This window comes from Marmota flaviventris, chromosome 20 (genome assembly GCF_047511675.1).
Source record: "Marmota flaviventris isolate mMarFla1 chromosome 20, mMarFla1.hap1, whole genome shotgun sequence".
Classification (NCBI taxonomy): Eukaryota; Metazoa; Chordata; class Mammalia; order Rodentia; family Sciuridae; genus Marmota; species Marmota flaviventris.
In genome coordinates, this window is record NC_092517.1 from 20,887,079 (window position 1) to 20,900,287 (window position 13,209).

At 38.1% G+C, this 13,209-nt stretch overlaps 1 protein-coding gene across 1 annotated transcript in view; it reads left to right on the top strand.

Annotated features, from left to right (window-relative positions):
* Positions 1-11,805, top strand: part of LOC114107130 (ankyrin repeat domain-containing protein 26-like) — an 80,985-nt gene extending 69,180 nt beyond the window's left edge. The window contains exons 21-26 of the mRNA XM_071605970.1: positions 273-301; positions 386-467; positions 1,593-1,710; positions 6,302-6,482; positions 10,685-11,626; positions 11,746-11,805. Of these exons, the coding sequence (XP_071462071.1) occupies positions 273-301; positions 386-467; positions 1,593-1,710; positions 6,302-6,482; positions 10,685-11,626; positions 11,746-11,805 (1,412 nt within the window). The remainder of the gene's footprint in view (positions 1-272; positions 302-385; positions 468-1,592; positions 1,711-6,301; positions 6,483-10,684; positions 11,627-11,745) is intronic.
* Positions 11,806-13,209: the final 1,404 nt, after the last annotated feature.

The following is a 13,209-nucleotide window of genomic DNA, read 5'->3' on the forward strand; positions in this document are numbered from 1 at the left end:
CTGCACCTTGGCATTGGCATAGGTCCCCTTTCTGTTTTATTTATGATCATCTGACACAACAAAATGCATGTTCCAGGAAACCTGTTCATGAAGCTCCTTTAGTGGCTTTGAGTCAGTGACTGTTGTTGGCCAGAACCAGCCAGCGTGGAAACCCAGCAGATAGTGTGCTGTTGAGCAGAACAAAACCATGCACCTCTGCTCTATGTGGAGGAAGGTATGAGTTGTGTTGTCCTCTTCACCTGGGTTGACAGTGTGTCCCCTTTGTGTTTCAGCATCTCGTGACGCCTCTGAATGCACAAAGGTAATTAAAGCTCTATACTGATGCTGAATTGTTCCCTTTGCAGTGGGGAGGTGCACACTCTTTATGTACTCTCTTCTTTCCAAGCACACTGAGCCCCCCGTCACAGTGAAGGAGCCCATCCCATGTCCAGGACCAGGGAAGGCAGAAGCAGAGACAGTCAGATCAGGTAAGTTGCACTACAACATCCAGGGGAACACTGTGTGAAAACAACTGAAATGCTAGCAGCCTTCCCACGTGTAAGGTCCTTGTCCCAAGGAGGTGGGAGGATGTGACCCCACTGTCTGGCAGTTGTCTCAGCACATGATCTCTCCTCCGTCTTTCTGGGAACATCCCTCCATTCTGAACTGCTTCCCCCCCATTTCATACTGGGGCTTTGTCATCATGGATCTGTGATCCTGTTTCCATTCTCCCTGTTCCCAGCCTTTGGGGAGATCTAGCTGCTGTGCAAATGTCACCTGAGCCTCTGCTCAGAATGTGAAGGGCCTGCCTTCTCAAGCTTCCTAGAAATCTTTCCTAACAGGAGCTGGGCCTCGCTGAGTCCTTATGCCTGTCCCTCCTTCCCTGTGCTCTGCATTAGTCCTCACCATCCCTCTATCCTGAGACAATACAGACCCATTTTACACTTGCCTCTGTGTGGGCCTGCAGTGTTTCGTGCTCTCACCATCTCCTTCCTGGATACTCACCTCTCTCTGCACCTCCTTCCAGAAAAACCACCATCTCTGGTACCTTTTCTCTGCCTGCTCGGGTCCTGGTGCTGCTCACTGCCAGAAACACAGGTTCCCCATCGCCCTTCCAAACCGAGTCTCATGGGTGTAGTCCAATCTGCACCAGTTTCTCCCATGTTCAAGCAGGGAAAACTTAGGTCCCTTGATAGGCACTGCCATGAGCCTGTTGTTGTGTTTCTGTGTGTGTGTCAGTGTGTGTGTGTGTGTGTGTGCTGTTTTCATGAAGTGATCCACTGTGGTGCTCTTCCCCGAGGACGGCTACAGCCTCAGCACTCCTCTCATCCCTGGAGAGAAGAGCAGGCTTTTCAGCACCAGTGCAGAGAGCAGCCTTGTGGTCAGACCACCTCAGGCAGCATTTTTGATCCTGGGTTTCTCCTTAGTAACACACACCAAGGCCCAACTTAGAATGCAGCTTCCTCTTCTTTTTCCTTGGTCCGAGGCAGGTCTGCTCTGGTGTTGGCCTGCAGGTTGTGGGCTGTCTTTGTTTGTGGTACACAGCTTTCTGAATCCATAAGCCCTTCTGAGTGTCCAGTATGAAATTTGAATAAAACCTGTCTTCCACTCAGCTGCTGAGAAGCTCTTCACCCACTTCTTGGGCCTCCACACTGTGGCGCAGCTTAGAATGCAGCTTGCTCTAGGCCATCGGTTTCCCACACTCAGCCCTTCTTTCATGTGGAAGTTCAAGTTTGTTTCTGAACAAATCACATTGATCTTGAGCAGATGAATCTTGGAGATGTGGTGTGCATTGAACCTGGTATCCTGTTGTGTGTTGATGATTTGGATCCGGAAAAGTACTCCATGAAGAAGTCATTGTTGGTTGGGTGCAGATGGACAGGCACATCTTTATCCACAGCTGCCTGTAAGTCAGAGGCTGAAGAATGGCTGCTTTCAGTCCAGTCAGCAGAGGACTCTGGTTCCCAACTAAAATGGCCAAGGGATAGAACTAAGTGTAGAGTAGTTGACAAGATTGCACAAGTTTCAGGGTCCAACCCAAGGTGCAAACACAAGGAAAGGAAAACTGTGGAACATTGAAACCAGGAGTTACTCAACTAATATTCAACTTATTTGGAAAGCATATTTGGGAACATTTAGTTGTATTGGTGTTACAGTTACTGCTTTCTATTTTGGTTGATATTCACTCATCTAACTCTGTCCTAAGGACTGTGAGTAAATGTATTCACTTGTCAGCAGGGACCCATTCTGATGTGACTTCAGAGGAAGAGCAGGAAAGGTCTGATGACACTCAACATACCCAGCCACAGGTATGTCAACATGCACATTGTGTATTCCTGGTTTCCTCTTGTTTTCCTTGTTGAAGAACATAAAGGAGGCCACGTGAAATTACCTTTCAAATAGTCTTTAGGGGTTTAGGCATCATAATTTACAACTTCTAAAAATCCCCTTAAGTGGTTAGAATCTGAAAATAGTGTCAGAAATCATGTCAACTTAGAGTTAAACTTTATTTTGTGATGGAGGCAAAAGGTATCTAAATGCCACTTGTGCTTCCACGTGAGAAAGCTCCTTGAAAAGGAAAAACGTTGAGATGAAACATGAGACTGAGGAATAAGGACCTGTACCATGAATGGTGTATAATGGCCACTGGATACATTCCTACAGAAGGGTGATGGTTGCCAAAGGCTAAACATCCTGGTGAAAATCACTCATCATTTGCTCCACGTTGAACGATTTTTATTCTGTGGTGACCTTTCCATTTCGTTTCTCATGCATGCAGAAAATCGGTCAATATATTGAGTATTTGATCAAAATGTCTTTAGTGTGTGTTAAAGAAATATATTTGGATGCAACAACGGTGGAATGATGGAATTTGGAGATGCCGTCTCACCATGTTTTCTGACATTGCCAGCATTCCCAGGGCGAGGTTTGGGTAGCATGCATCTAGATATATGTCACTTGGCCTGCACGTGTGGGTCCTTGGGCAGGGGTCTGATCCCAGTGTCAGGTCCCCAACTGAACACCTAAGTCTCATATTTTAAAATGAAAACTTTGTCAGTCTAGCATTTATAATGTGAAATCCCATGTAATATCAAGAGTATTCCTCAAAAATCCTTTTAAATAAGACTTGAAAAACCCTCTTACATGTGAAGGAGAATGAGTTACAATGAATTTTGTTCCTCCCCTTCTTTGGTGTGTGTACACCTCTGTTAGCATCATGTCAGGGGATGCCTTTTCTGTGAACTCTGTCCTGCTTTTAACAAATCCAGAGCCATAGGAAGAACAGAGTTCAGGTTTATCTGGAGCATAAACGCTAGGCTGCCCTGTGGAAAGGATGACTGGTCAGTCTGGACTTGTCTACATTTTAGACCAAAAATTGGGTGATGTCTAAAAGAGTGGTCACGAAATCTTCATGCAACTCACTGGGGTCATTCATTTTGCAGATATTCTCTGAGGCTCTGCAGATGCAGGTTTCTCACTCATCTAGTGAGAAACAACGTAGAGCAAAGGAGGAAACAGACGGACATGACCATGGTAAGAAGGACATAGTCTACACAGTTCTGGGGGTGGAATATCGATTTCTAACATGAGCCCTGGTTATTCTAATACTTGGAGAAATGAACCTAGTAAACAGATAGTATTGAGAAAACCAGAAAGATAATGAGTTGTCTCTCTTAAGACCCAAAGTCCAGCCACAGGTTACACTGGGAGTGTCCCTCTACAAGACATGCACAGATCACAGGGGAGTTGGAAGTCATGCAGTGCAGAGGGGAAGGGGTAATAAACACTGAGAAGGGCAGAGAGAGAGAGCGCGCGCGTGCGCACAGCGAGTAAATGAAGGAAAAGAAGCCATGGAGGCAGAGAAATTTCAGTCACGTGCCAGATGGAAAAGACCAGGGTAATCAGTGTTTTGAGGCAATATGGGAGTTTCCATTATGAACATTACCTGTGTATGAATGCATTTTGTGTTTTTTGGTCTCGATTGTTTTATCTTATATCATCTGTCTGAATTTATAATGGTTTTCATGTGTCTGTCTTCTCCATTAGACTTTAAGCTAAAGAAGGGTCTCGTCTCTTCTGCTTCATCTGCAAAAACAGCAAAATATGTCACATTTTGTAGGCACACATTGGCTTAGTGTATGAATAATGTATGTGAAATATACAGCATTCATATATGAAAATTACTCATATATTGTGTTTCCACTTTCTTTTCTTTGTTACAGATTCTGTTATTTTGTTGAAAACCCAGAAAGATGTTCTATCACTTCAAAGAAAAATAAAACCTAAAAAACATCACTGTTCACAGTGTTCACTACATTTAAAAAGAAACGCACAACTAGAAAATGAGAATTTTGAGGTAAAAAAGGGGCTATCAGAGTTTCAGCAGGAAAATGCAGAACTGAAACAACAACTCCACGATTTGAGGTATCATATCCTAGATTCAAAGTAGGGGTGGAACCCTTTCCTTTATTCCAGTAGAAATAAGAAGGAAAAATCTTTATCTGTTGGCATTTTGCAAGGGAGAAAATTTGAATAAAATACAAATTTCTTACAAACTAGATAACATATTGTTAAATGTGATTACTTCTAAAAATTAAATGCATATTCTTCCCTGTCACAATTTTAATGGCTATATGCAACCCCTTCTACTAGAACTCTATTTATTTAACTAACAGAATTTGGTGTTATTTGTTTATATTTTTAACTATTTTATTACAATTAATGTTTCAAGAAATATTATTTAGAAAAAATCATTTTACACTCAAGGTGCCATGGTACATGCCTATAATCCCAGCAGCCTGGGAGGCAGAGGAAGGAGGATCAAAAGTTCAAAGCAAGCCTCAGCAACTTAGCAAGGTCATAAGCAAATCAGTGTGACCCTGTCTGAAAATTTTTAAAAAAGAAAGATCTTGGGATGTCACTCCTGTGGGTTCAATTCCTGGTGCCAAAGGTGGTGGTGAGAACAAAAGAAGAGAAAAAATTATATTCTATATTTCTGTTTACTTTTTTTAAAAAATTTAATATAGAAAGTAGGGAAGCTTTAAAAAGATATTTGATCTGGATTTCTAAATTGCTCAAGAAAGTTTGTATTTCACTAATGAGGTTTTCTTCACTGCCCTAAAACATGTTTTTATACATTTGTAGTTTTTCTTATGCCTGGGATCAAATCCAGGGTTTTGTATGACTAGTGTGATGTGCTAGTGCTGAGCTAGACCCTCAGGTACAGTTTTTACATTAACATTCATTAAAAATAAATTTAATCAAATTTACTCTCATTTATAAATCACATTTGTTCAGATTCCTATTTGAGGTAAAAAAAGGGGCTATCAGAGTTTCAGCAGGAAAATGCAGAACTGAAACAACAACTCCACGATTTGAGGTATCATATCCTAGAATTTTTTTAGTTTTTGGCGGGCACAACATCTTTGTTTGTATGTGGTGCTGAGGATCAAACCCGGGCTGCATGCATGCCAGGCGAGCGCACTACCGCTTGAGCCACATCCCCAGCCCCAGATTTCTATATTGAAAGAACTTTTTTTATTCTTAAGTGTCCATGATGGTGGAGTACATGTTGACATAAAGTCATTCTTGTTATGGCCAATATTTCATTGTGTATATTTATCGTATTTTCTTTATCCATTCATCTGTTAAAGGGCATTAATCTTTATTATTGGATTAAATATTAGGTTCTGTATTGTTCCAAAGGGGATTTTAACTTGTTTGTAAAATACATAATGACCAACAAGGTAAGTTGAAACTGTTGCTATAAAACAAACAGAAAAATTGTAAAAACAGGTATTAGATTTCTTATCCCAGTTTTGGGTTACAGTGATACAAAAGATATATGTTTAAAGAAGAATTTCTGAATATGCTGCTGTACTGTAAGTCAATTGTAGGTATACCTGACATATTTTATGAAGATGAAATCATATTACTACCGTATTCATAAGTCTTTAAAACTTATTTGACTTGAAATTATCTTTTTAACTGGGGAGGATCTTTGATAGTGCAAAAAAGATCATTTTGAGCTGGTCAGTTTACCAAATTATTTCAGAATTCCTTTTCTGAAGTATCTAAAAGGTTTACTAGTAACAGAAACTTACCAAATAATAAAATAGTCTTTTATTATGCCTTTCAGTTAGGTATGTTTTAGACAAGAATAAAGGAGAAATTAAAAATGTGAAGCTAGAAAAGAAAAGCTTCAGAGAATATAGAATTTTTATTAGGATTCTAAATTAGCATACAAAGAGCCAGAACATAAAAAGACTTTTTTTTCATTTCTGGCAAAAATTAATTTAAAGATAACCATATTTAACTCCAGGTGTGCCTTGAAGGAAGAGGCAAAGAGAAGAAATGATGAACTTTTACGTGAAAAAAATAAGGACCAGTTAAAAGAAAAAGAAGCGGAATATAACAAAGAAGATAAAGTGAGAAAGCAAGCTGAAATCTCTGTCGATACATTGGGTATGAAATTGAGGACTGCAAGAAATCATTTTGATCAGGTAAATGACCCTTCAGTAGAGTTTCAAATTCTTTATCTCCTCTGTATGATTTATAAAATCCCTTTAACTTACTGTATGTGGCCATGTTTCACTTAATGGTGGCAATGTGGTCTGAGGAATGTGCTGTTGGGCAGTTTCACCCACATGCAGTCATCATGTGTGTGTACATCCACACACTTCAGACATCGCCCACAATGCCAGGAAATACAGACTTCCAGGTCATCCGTCGATAAGCAGTCTATGGTCTCCCAAAGCATTGGTATGTGGGTTTAAAATAATGTAATCTGACTCTAAAATTAAATGATGGCATCTATGGCAAAATCAGTTACTGCAAATCTTAGCATCTGGTAGATGTTCAGCATTTGTTTCCTGAATGAAGAAGTTGACTTTGATCACTGATATAAATGCCAATTTAGGGTTTTTTATGTTAAGATACAGACTAAATAGCTATAAAACTATTTAAATACATTTTTAAAGTTTTTTACAATTACATCTCTACCTGTATTTAAGAAATGTTTTCACTCTGACAAATTTATCTGTCATTTGTGCAGTTGAAATGTAAGTCATTTATGCATAAATAAATAAAAGAGTAAACCTACTCTTGAGTTTTTTTTTTTTTAAGGTACCACTCTTTAATTAAGCTTTTAGAACTTTCCGCTACATGCTGATATGTGGTCAAAAACCTTGCTGAAATGAACTTGTAGATTTTAGCAGAACAAAATGAAACCTAAAGACAACTTTCATGATTACAGAATGCCAGAATTTACAATATGGAATTTCAGTAAAACATCTTTGCAAACAAAAAGAGACGGATGTGTGCCAAAAGGATACGTTTCCTAAGTTATTTTTCTCTATTGTTTTCAAGTGTGTGTGTGTGTGTGTGTGTGTGTGTGTAACATTTTAAACAGTAATTATCATGTAAAAGTATACAGGGTTTCAAATCCATATATACATAACCATAATGTACATATTTTGGGGGTGAGGGTGGCATTTTTTGTCTCATTGAATTCAGTAATGTTCTTAAGTCAACTCTATTTCTCTGCAGCAGTCCCATGATGGCTTTGAGAGTAGCCTCATCAAGAGAAGGCCTTTTAATATTTTCCACAGGAATAGATGATTTCTCTATGATCTCAAAACCCTTGCTTCTAATAGTAGATGTTTTACTTTGGAGCAGTGACTTCACTCCCTTTGTGTGTTAATGTGTGTTATTGCTCCCACTGTTAAGTAAGGAGGAAAAGTGTGGCCAGTGAGGACCCTGATTTTGTATATCATTTCCTCATTCTTGAGAAGAGAAACACTTTGCTCCAAGTAATCTCTTATTTCAGTGCAAAACACCTTTGGAAACAATGGCATACCATAATATGTTCTTAGAAATAAGTTACTGGTAAGTATTTGTTCCTAATCAATACAGTCAGTTTATTTCCCCTTTCTTATATTGACTTATGTATCAAACCTCACTGAGATGAAACAAATGCTGCTGAGTAGCAATCTCAGGATTTTCTGAGTAGAGCCTTGCACATTTTGCCTTATTTGTCATTTGTATTTTGAAACACAAGCCTTCTTTGGTGTTTATCCATTCGTAGGTCAGAAATAACTGGCTTGGTGGATGAGCACTAGGAGCAGAGGCAAAATACTTGGAGAAAAATCTTGCAATTTGCCTATGTTTGTAGCCTCGCCCTCCTTTTCAGAATTGTGATACATTGTTCGTTGGTATACATACATGTGGTTAGTGCTGTTCCTAGATATATCATTTATCAATAGATGCAATTCCCATACTTTGCTCTAAAATGTTAGAAATATAATAAGGGAGAAATACTTTCAGGAAAAGAACTTGGGGATCTCTTGTGTGTCTGAGTAGATGTAGAGCTAAGGCTCGTACTAGGCTGGTCAAATGCTTGAGCTGTCAGACTGGAAACTTATTCTTCTTAAAGTTAAATGTTCTTTTATTTGCCACTGAAGCCACCCCAACAGGTAGGTACATAATAAAATATTTGCAATTTTTAACTGTTTAAAGTGTAGAAAATAAAATTCTAAAAGTTATATCAACATAAAAATAGTGAATTGTTTTTTGTTTTAGGTATGTATGACAGTAGAGGTGTTTTGACATATTATACATACATGGCATATAACTTATGCTAATTAGGATCCCACTCCTGTGGTTGAAAACGATGTGGAGTTTTGCTGCTTGTGTATTCATATGTGAACATTGAAAAGTGATGTCAGGTTCACTGTATCATCCTTCTCATTCCCTCCCAGCCCGTTATTCTCTTTTATCTAATTCAATTCCCTCCTCCACCCCTATCTGTGTCAGCATCCACAGATTAAGGAGAATATTAAGCTTTGGATCTGGGGGACTGGCTTACTTCACTTAGCATGATAGTCTCCAGTTTCATCTATTTACCGGCAAATGCCATAATTTTATTATTCTTCATGGCTGAGTCCATTGTGTATATATGACACATTTTCTTTATCCATGTGTTAAAGGGCACCTAGGTTGGTTCCATAGCTTACCTTTTGTGAATAGCTGCTGTAAGTATCGATGTGGCTGTGTCACTGTAGTATCCTTTGGGTTTACACCACGGAGCAGAATAACTGGGTCAAATGATGGTTTCATCCAGGTTTTCTGAGGAATCTCTATGCTGCTTTCCTGAGTGATTGTACCAATTTGCAGTCCCATCAGCAATGTATGAGTGAAACTTTTTCCCACATCCTCACCAACATTTTTTGTTACTTGCATTCTTTTTGTATTATTGATTTTTTAAAAATAAATGACAGTGGAATGCATTACAATTCTTACTACACATATACAGCACATTTTTTCATATCTCTGGTTGTATGTAAAGTATGTTGGCACCAATTTGTGTCTTCATACATGTACTTTGGATGATGATGTCCACATTCCACCATCCTTGCTAACCCCTTGCCCCCTCCCTTTCCCTCCCACCCCTCTGCCCTATCTAGAATTCATGTATTCCTCCCATGCTCCCCCTCCCTACCCCACTATGAGTCAGCCTCCTTATATCAGAGAAAACATTCAGCATTTGTTTTTGGGGGATTGGCTACCTTCATTTAGCATTATCTTCTCCAGTACCATCCATTTACCTGCAAATGCCATGATTTTATTATCTTTTATTGCTGAGTAAAATTCCATTATGTATATATGCCACATTTTACTTGCACTATTGGCATTCTGACTGCAGTGAGATTGCAATCTCAGTATAGTTTTAATTTGCACTTCTCTAATTGCTAGAGATGTTGAACTTCTTTTCATATATTTGTTTACTGTTTTCATGTCTTTTTCTTTGAAGTGCCTGCTCAGTTCTTTGGTCCATTTATTGATTGGGTTATTTGTTCTGTTTTGTGGTTTTGGGTGTTAAGTTTTTTTGAGTTGTTTGTTTTGGAAATTAATGCTCTATCTGAGGTGTCAGTGACAAACACCCCCCCTCCAGTCCTCTGTAGGCTCTCTGTTCACATTCTAATAGGCCTAGGGTCTCTTGCCTAATGTCTAGGTCCTTGATCCACTTTGTGTTTTGTGTGGGGTGAGAAATAGAGGTTAAATTTCTCATACTAAATATGAGTTTTCAGTTTTCCTAGCACTATTTGTTGAAGAACTTATCTTTTCTCCTTTGCATGTTTATGATGCCTTTTCTAGAATGAGATTATATATGTGGGTCTGTCTCTCTGTTTTCTGTTCTGCAAAATTTTTTTTTTTTAACATTGGCAAACTCTTCAGTTACTCTATTCTTTCAGTCTGCTGTAATTCAGAATTTTTCAATCCTTGTTTTCTTTTTTTTTTTGGAACCAGAGTGCTGAACCACTAAGATGCATCCCCAGCCGTTTATTTTTTAATGAATGAGTCATGGTCTCGCTAAATTGCTGAGGCTGGTTTTGAACCTGTGATCCTCCTGGCTCCTCCTGAGCCACTGGGATTATAGGCATGTGCCATTGTACCTGGCAATTCTGACATTCTTTAAATTGAAATTTCCTTTTACTCTCATAGATCCATTTTCTTGGATTAACTTTTTGAACTTTTGGGAATTTATGTTTTTATAAGCTCAGAAGTTTACATCTAATTTTTCTTCAGTGGAGTATCTATTGAAACCCTTTCACCATATGTACAGGTTATTCTTTAATTTTAGAGGAAATTATAAAATGTCATTTTATTGAATTGTAGCAAAATGTCTCTCTTTGCTTTTACTTAGATTCCTACTAGAGATGAGTCAGACAACAAGCCATTGCATAAATATCACAAGACGAAGGATGAAATCTCTATGAGGAGACTGGGAATGGACCCAATAAAATATCAGGACCAGGAAAAGAAGTGCCTTAAGAATACTGAAATTTTAACAGAAAAGAATGTTGACCTTCCAAGGACAGACAAAATGAATGAGAAAACACTTACAAAAACATTCCAGGATAATGAACAGTTGGATATTTGGAAAGCTGAGAGTACACTGCAAAACTGCACACTGGAGAGTGAAAAACAGAGCACAGAAAGACCAGAAACAGAAGTCAAATCCCACCCTGCCAGACCTGGTGCTGCTCCACACCATCAGGGTGAAAGTCCAACTCCAAAAAGAAATCTAGAACTTGCTTTCCAGAGAGCCAGAGATAAAGACTTTAGTTCACAGGAAGAAAAGAACATTGATGTAATTAACCTAGAAGTTAGTAGTGAGATTCCTTCCCAACAGGCTCCAAAGTCTGAAATAAAAACTAGTGACCTCGAAAACGAGCTGCGTAAGACAAGAGGTACTCTCAGAGTCATGACTTTGGCTACAGAACAGGTAAACAGACACCTAAAACAAAGACAGTGCCAACTGAAGGGGATGGAACACGGGTATCAAAATGAACAAAGAAAAAGGAATGCACACCTCAGAAAGCAGGAAGCTTCTAGAGAGAAGGTGTCTAAACTACAGAGTGAAACTACATTGCTGAAAGACCAATTGCATGACTATCAGAACAAAGCTAATGATAAAAAAGATGAAATTATTAATATCCAAACCCAATTTCAGGATATTATAAAAAGAATTCAAGCTCAGAATGACAAACATTATCTCATGCTGGAAAATGAATATATGGAATTAACCAGTGAAACTAATCATTTAAAAGAACAACTGGATCAATATGGAAAGGAGAAAGAAGTAGTAAGTATAAAGGGTCTTAGAAGGAAAACTTGAACTGATATTTGCTTATGGCTAAATGTTGAATCTTGATGAATATAAAAATTCATATATTATAAATGTGTTTTGTGTTATCAACACAGAAGTACAACCTGAGTTCCAGCAAATATAACTTAGACCTCATTCCCAGCGCAAATAAATGATCTGTGTTTGAAGTGATACGTCTTCCAATTCCCTGCTCTAATTCTTACATGCTATGTGTATATTTTAAAATAACTTAGGTAGTCATATGCCAAATAAACACACAAAAAAACTTAGATAAAATGGATTTTAATATTTGAAAAGGAGGAAATTTTAAAACTTGGACATGTCAGATTCCTCAATTTAAGAAATAATTGTGTTTCTTATAAAGATTTGAGAGATTGATACACAGACTTAGTAGATGTATATGATGACATTAATAATACTGTCTCAATAATGGTGAAACAATGTCTAATTTTGGTGCTGTTAATTGAATCCAGAGCTCTGCCCATGCTAAAACACACACTCTACCAATGAGCTACATCCCATCACGGAATAACAATTTTAATGTCTTCATGTTGCCATACTTTAAAACCACAATGAAGCAGATAAATGGAAATGCTCATACCTAGTTTCAATTGAGTTAATTACTTTGACAGTTCATTCCAGATTTTCCAGCTGAACTGAAATGTAGATGCTGTATTTTTTAATAGATTTTCTTCACTATATTTTTATATCTTTCTAGTTGGTAAGTTTATTTTTAGTCATGTCAATTCAACTTAAATCTGAAAATAACTGTCCTGATATTTTTTTCCTTATTCATGACCTCTCCACCTCTTTAAAAAGTGTGTTTGTCATTATCATGGGTTGGGACAAATGTGATGAACTGCAGAAAAAACAGTGGATTTAATCTGTAATTTATTGCATATATCCATGATAAAACTTGCTCATAGTTTTCTTCATTTCAAGGCCCAATTGTTTATCTGAAATAGCCTTTCAGTACAAAGATAATTGTAGCCGTCTACAGTTCATTAATTTGGCACTGAACCCCCATTTCCAGACTAATGAGGTGGCAGGATTTATGTAGAGCAGGAGTGGTGTGAGGACCAGTGAGATTTCTAGGAGCAGAGGACAGGCACTGAGGTGGAGAGCAGGTCACCTAGGGTCTCTTTTATTCCTCATGGAAGTATATTGGAATTATTTCAGCAAAGGTTTGAAGATGTGAGGATTTGGGGTATGTATTTGAGCCTCTAATAAGAGGGATAATAACCTCTGTAGAATTCACCACCACCAATGAGACTTGCATAACCATTTCTGATTGAGAATTCAGTGGATTGTTAAGCATTGCAACCTTATCGAGGGCAGTACATAGAAAGGGCTTGACCCTGTTGTCTAAAGAATGTGACAGTGATTAGGCAGGAGTATAGAACCTTCTGTTTCCTTCAGGGAATTCAGAAATAAACAGGAGTGTACACACATGTGAAAAATAGGATGAATATGTGTATGTAGTGATTTTTTTTCTGAGTAAACATCATTATAAAATGTTAATATATTTTTAAAGTGAGCTGAGTAACAAAATCATTAAC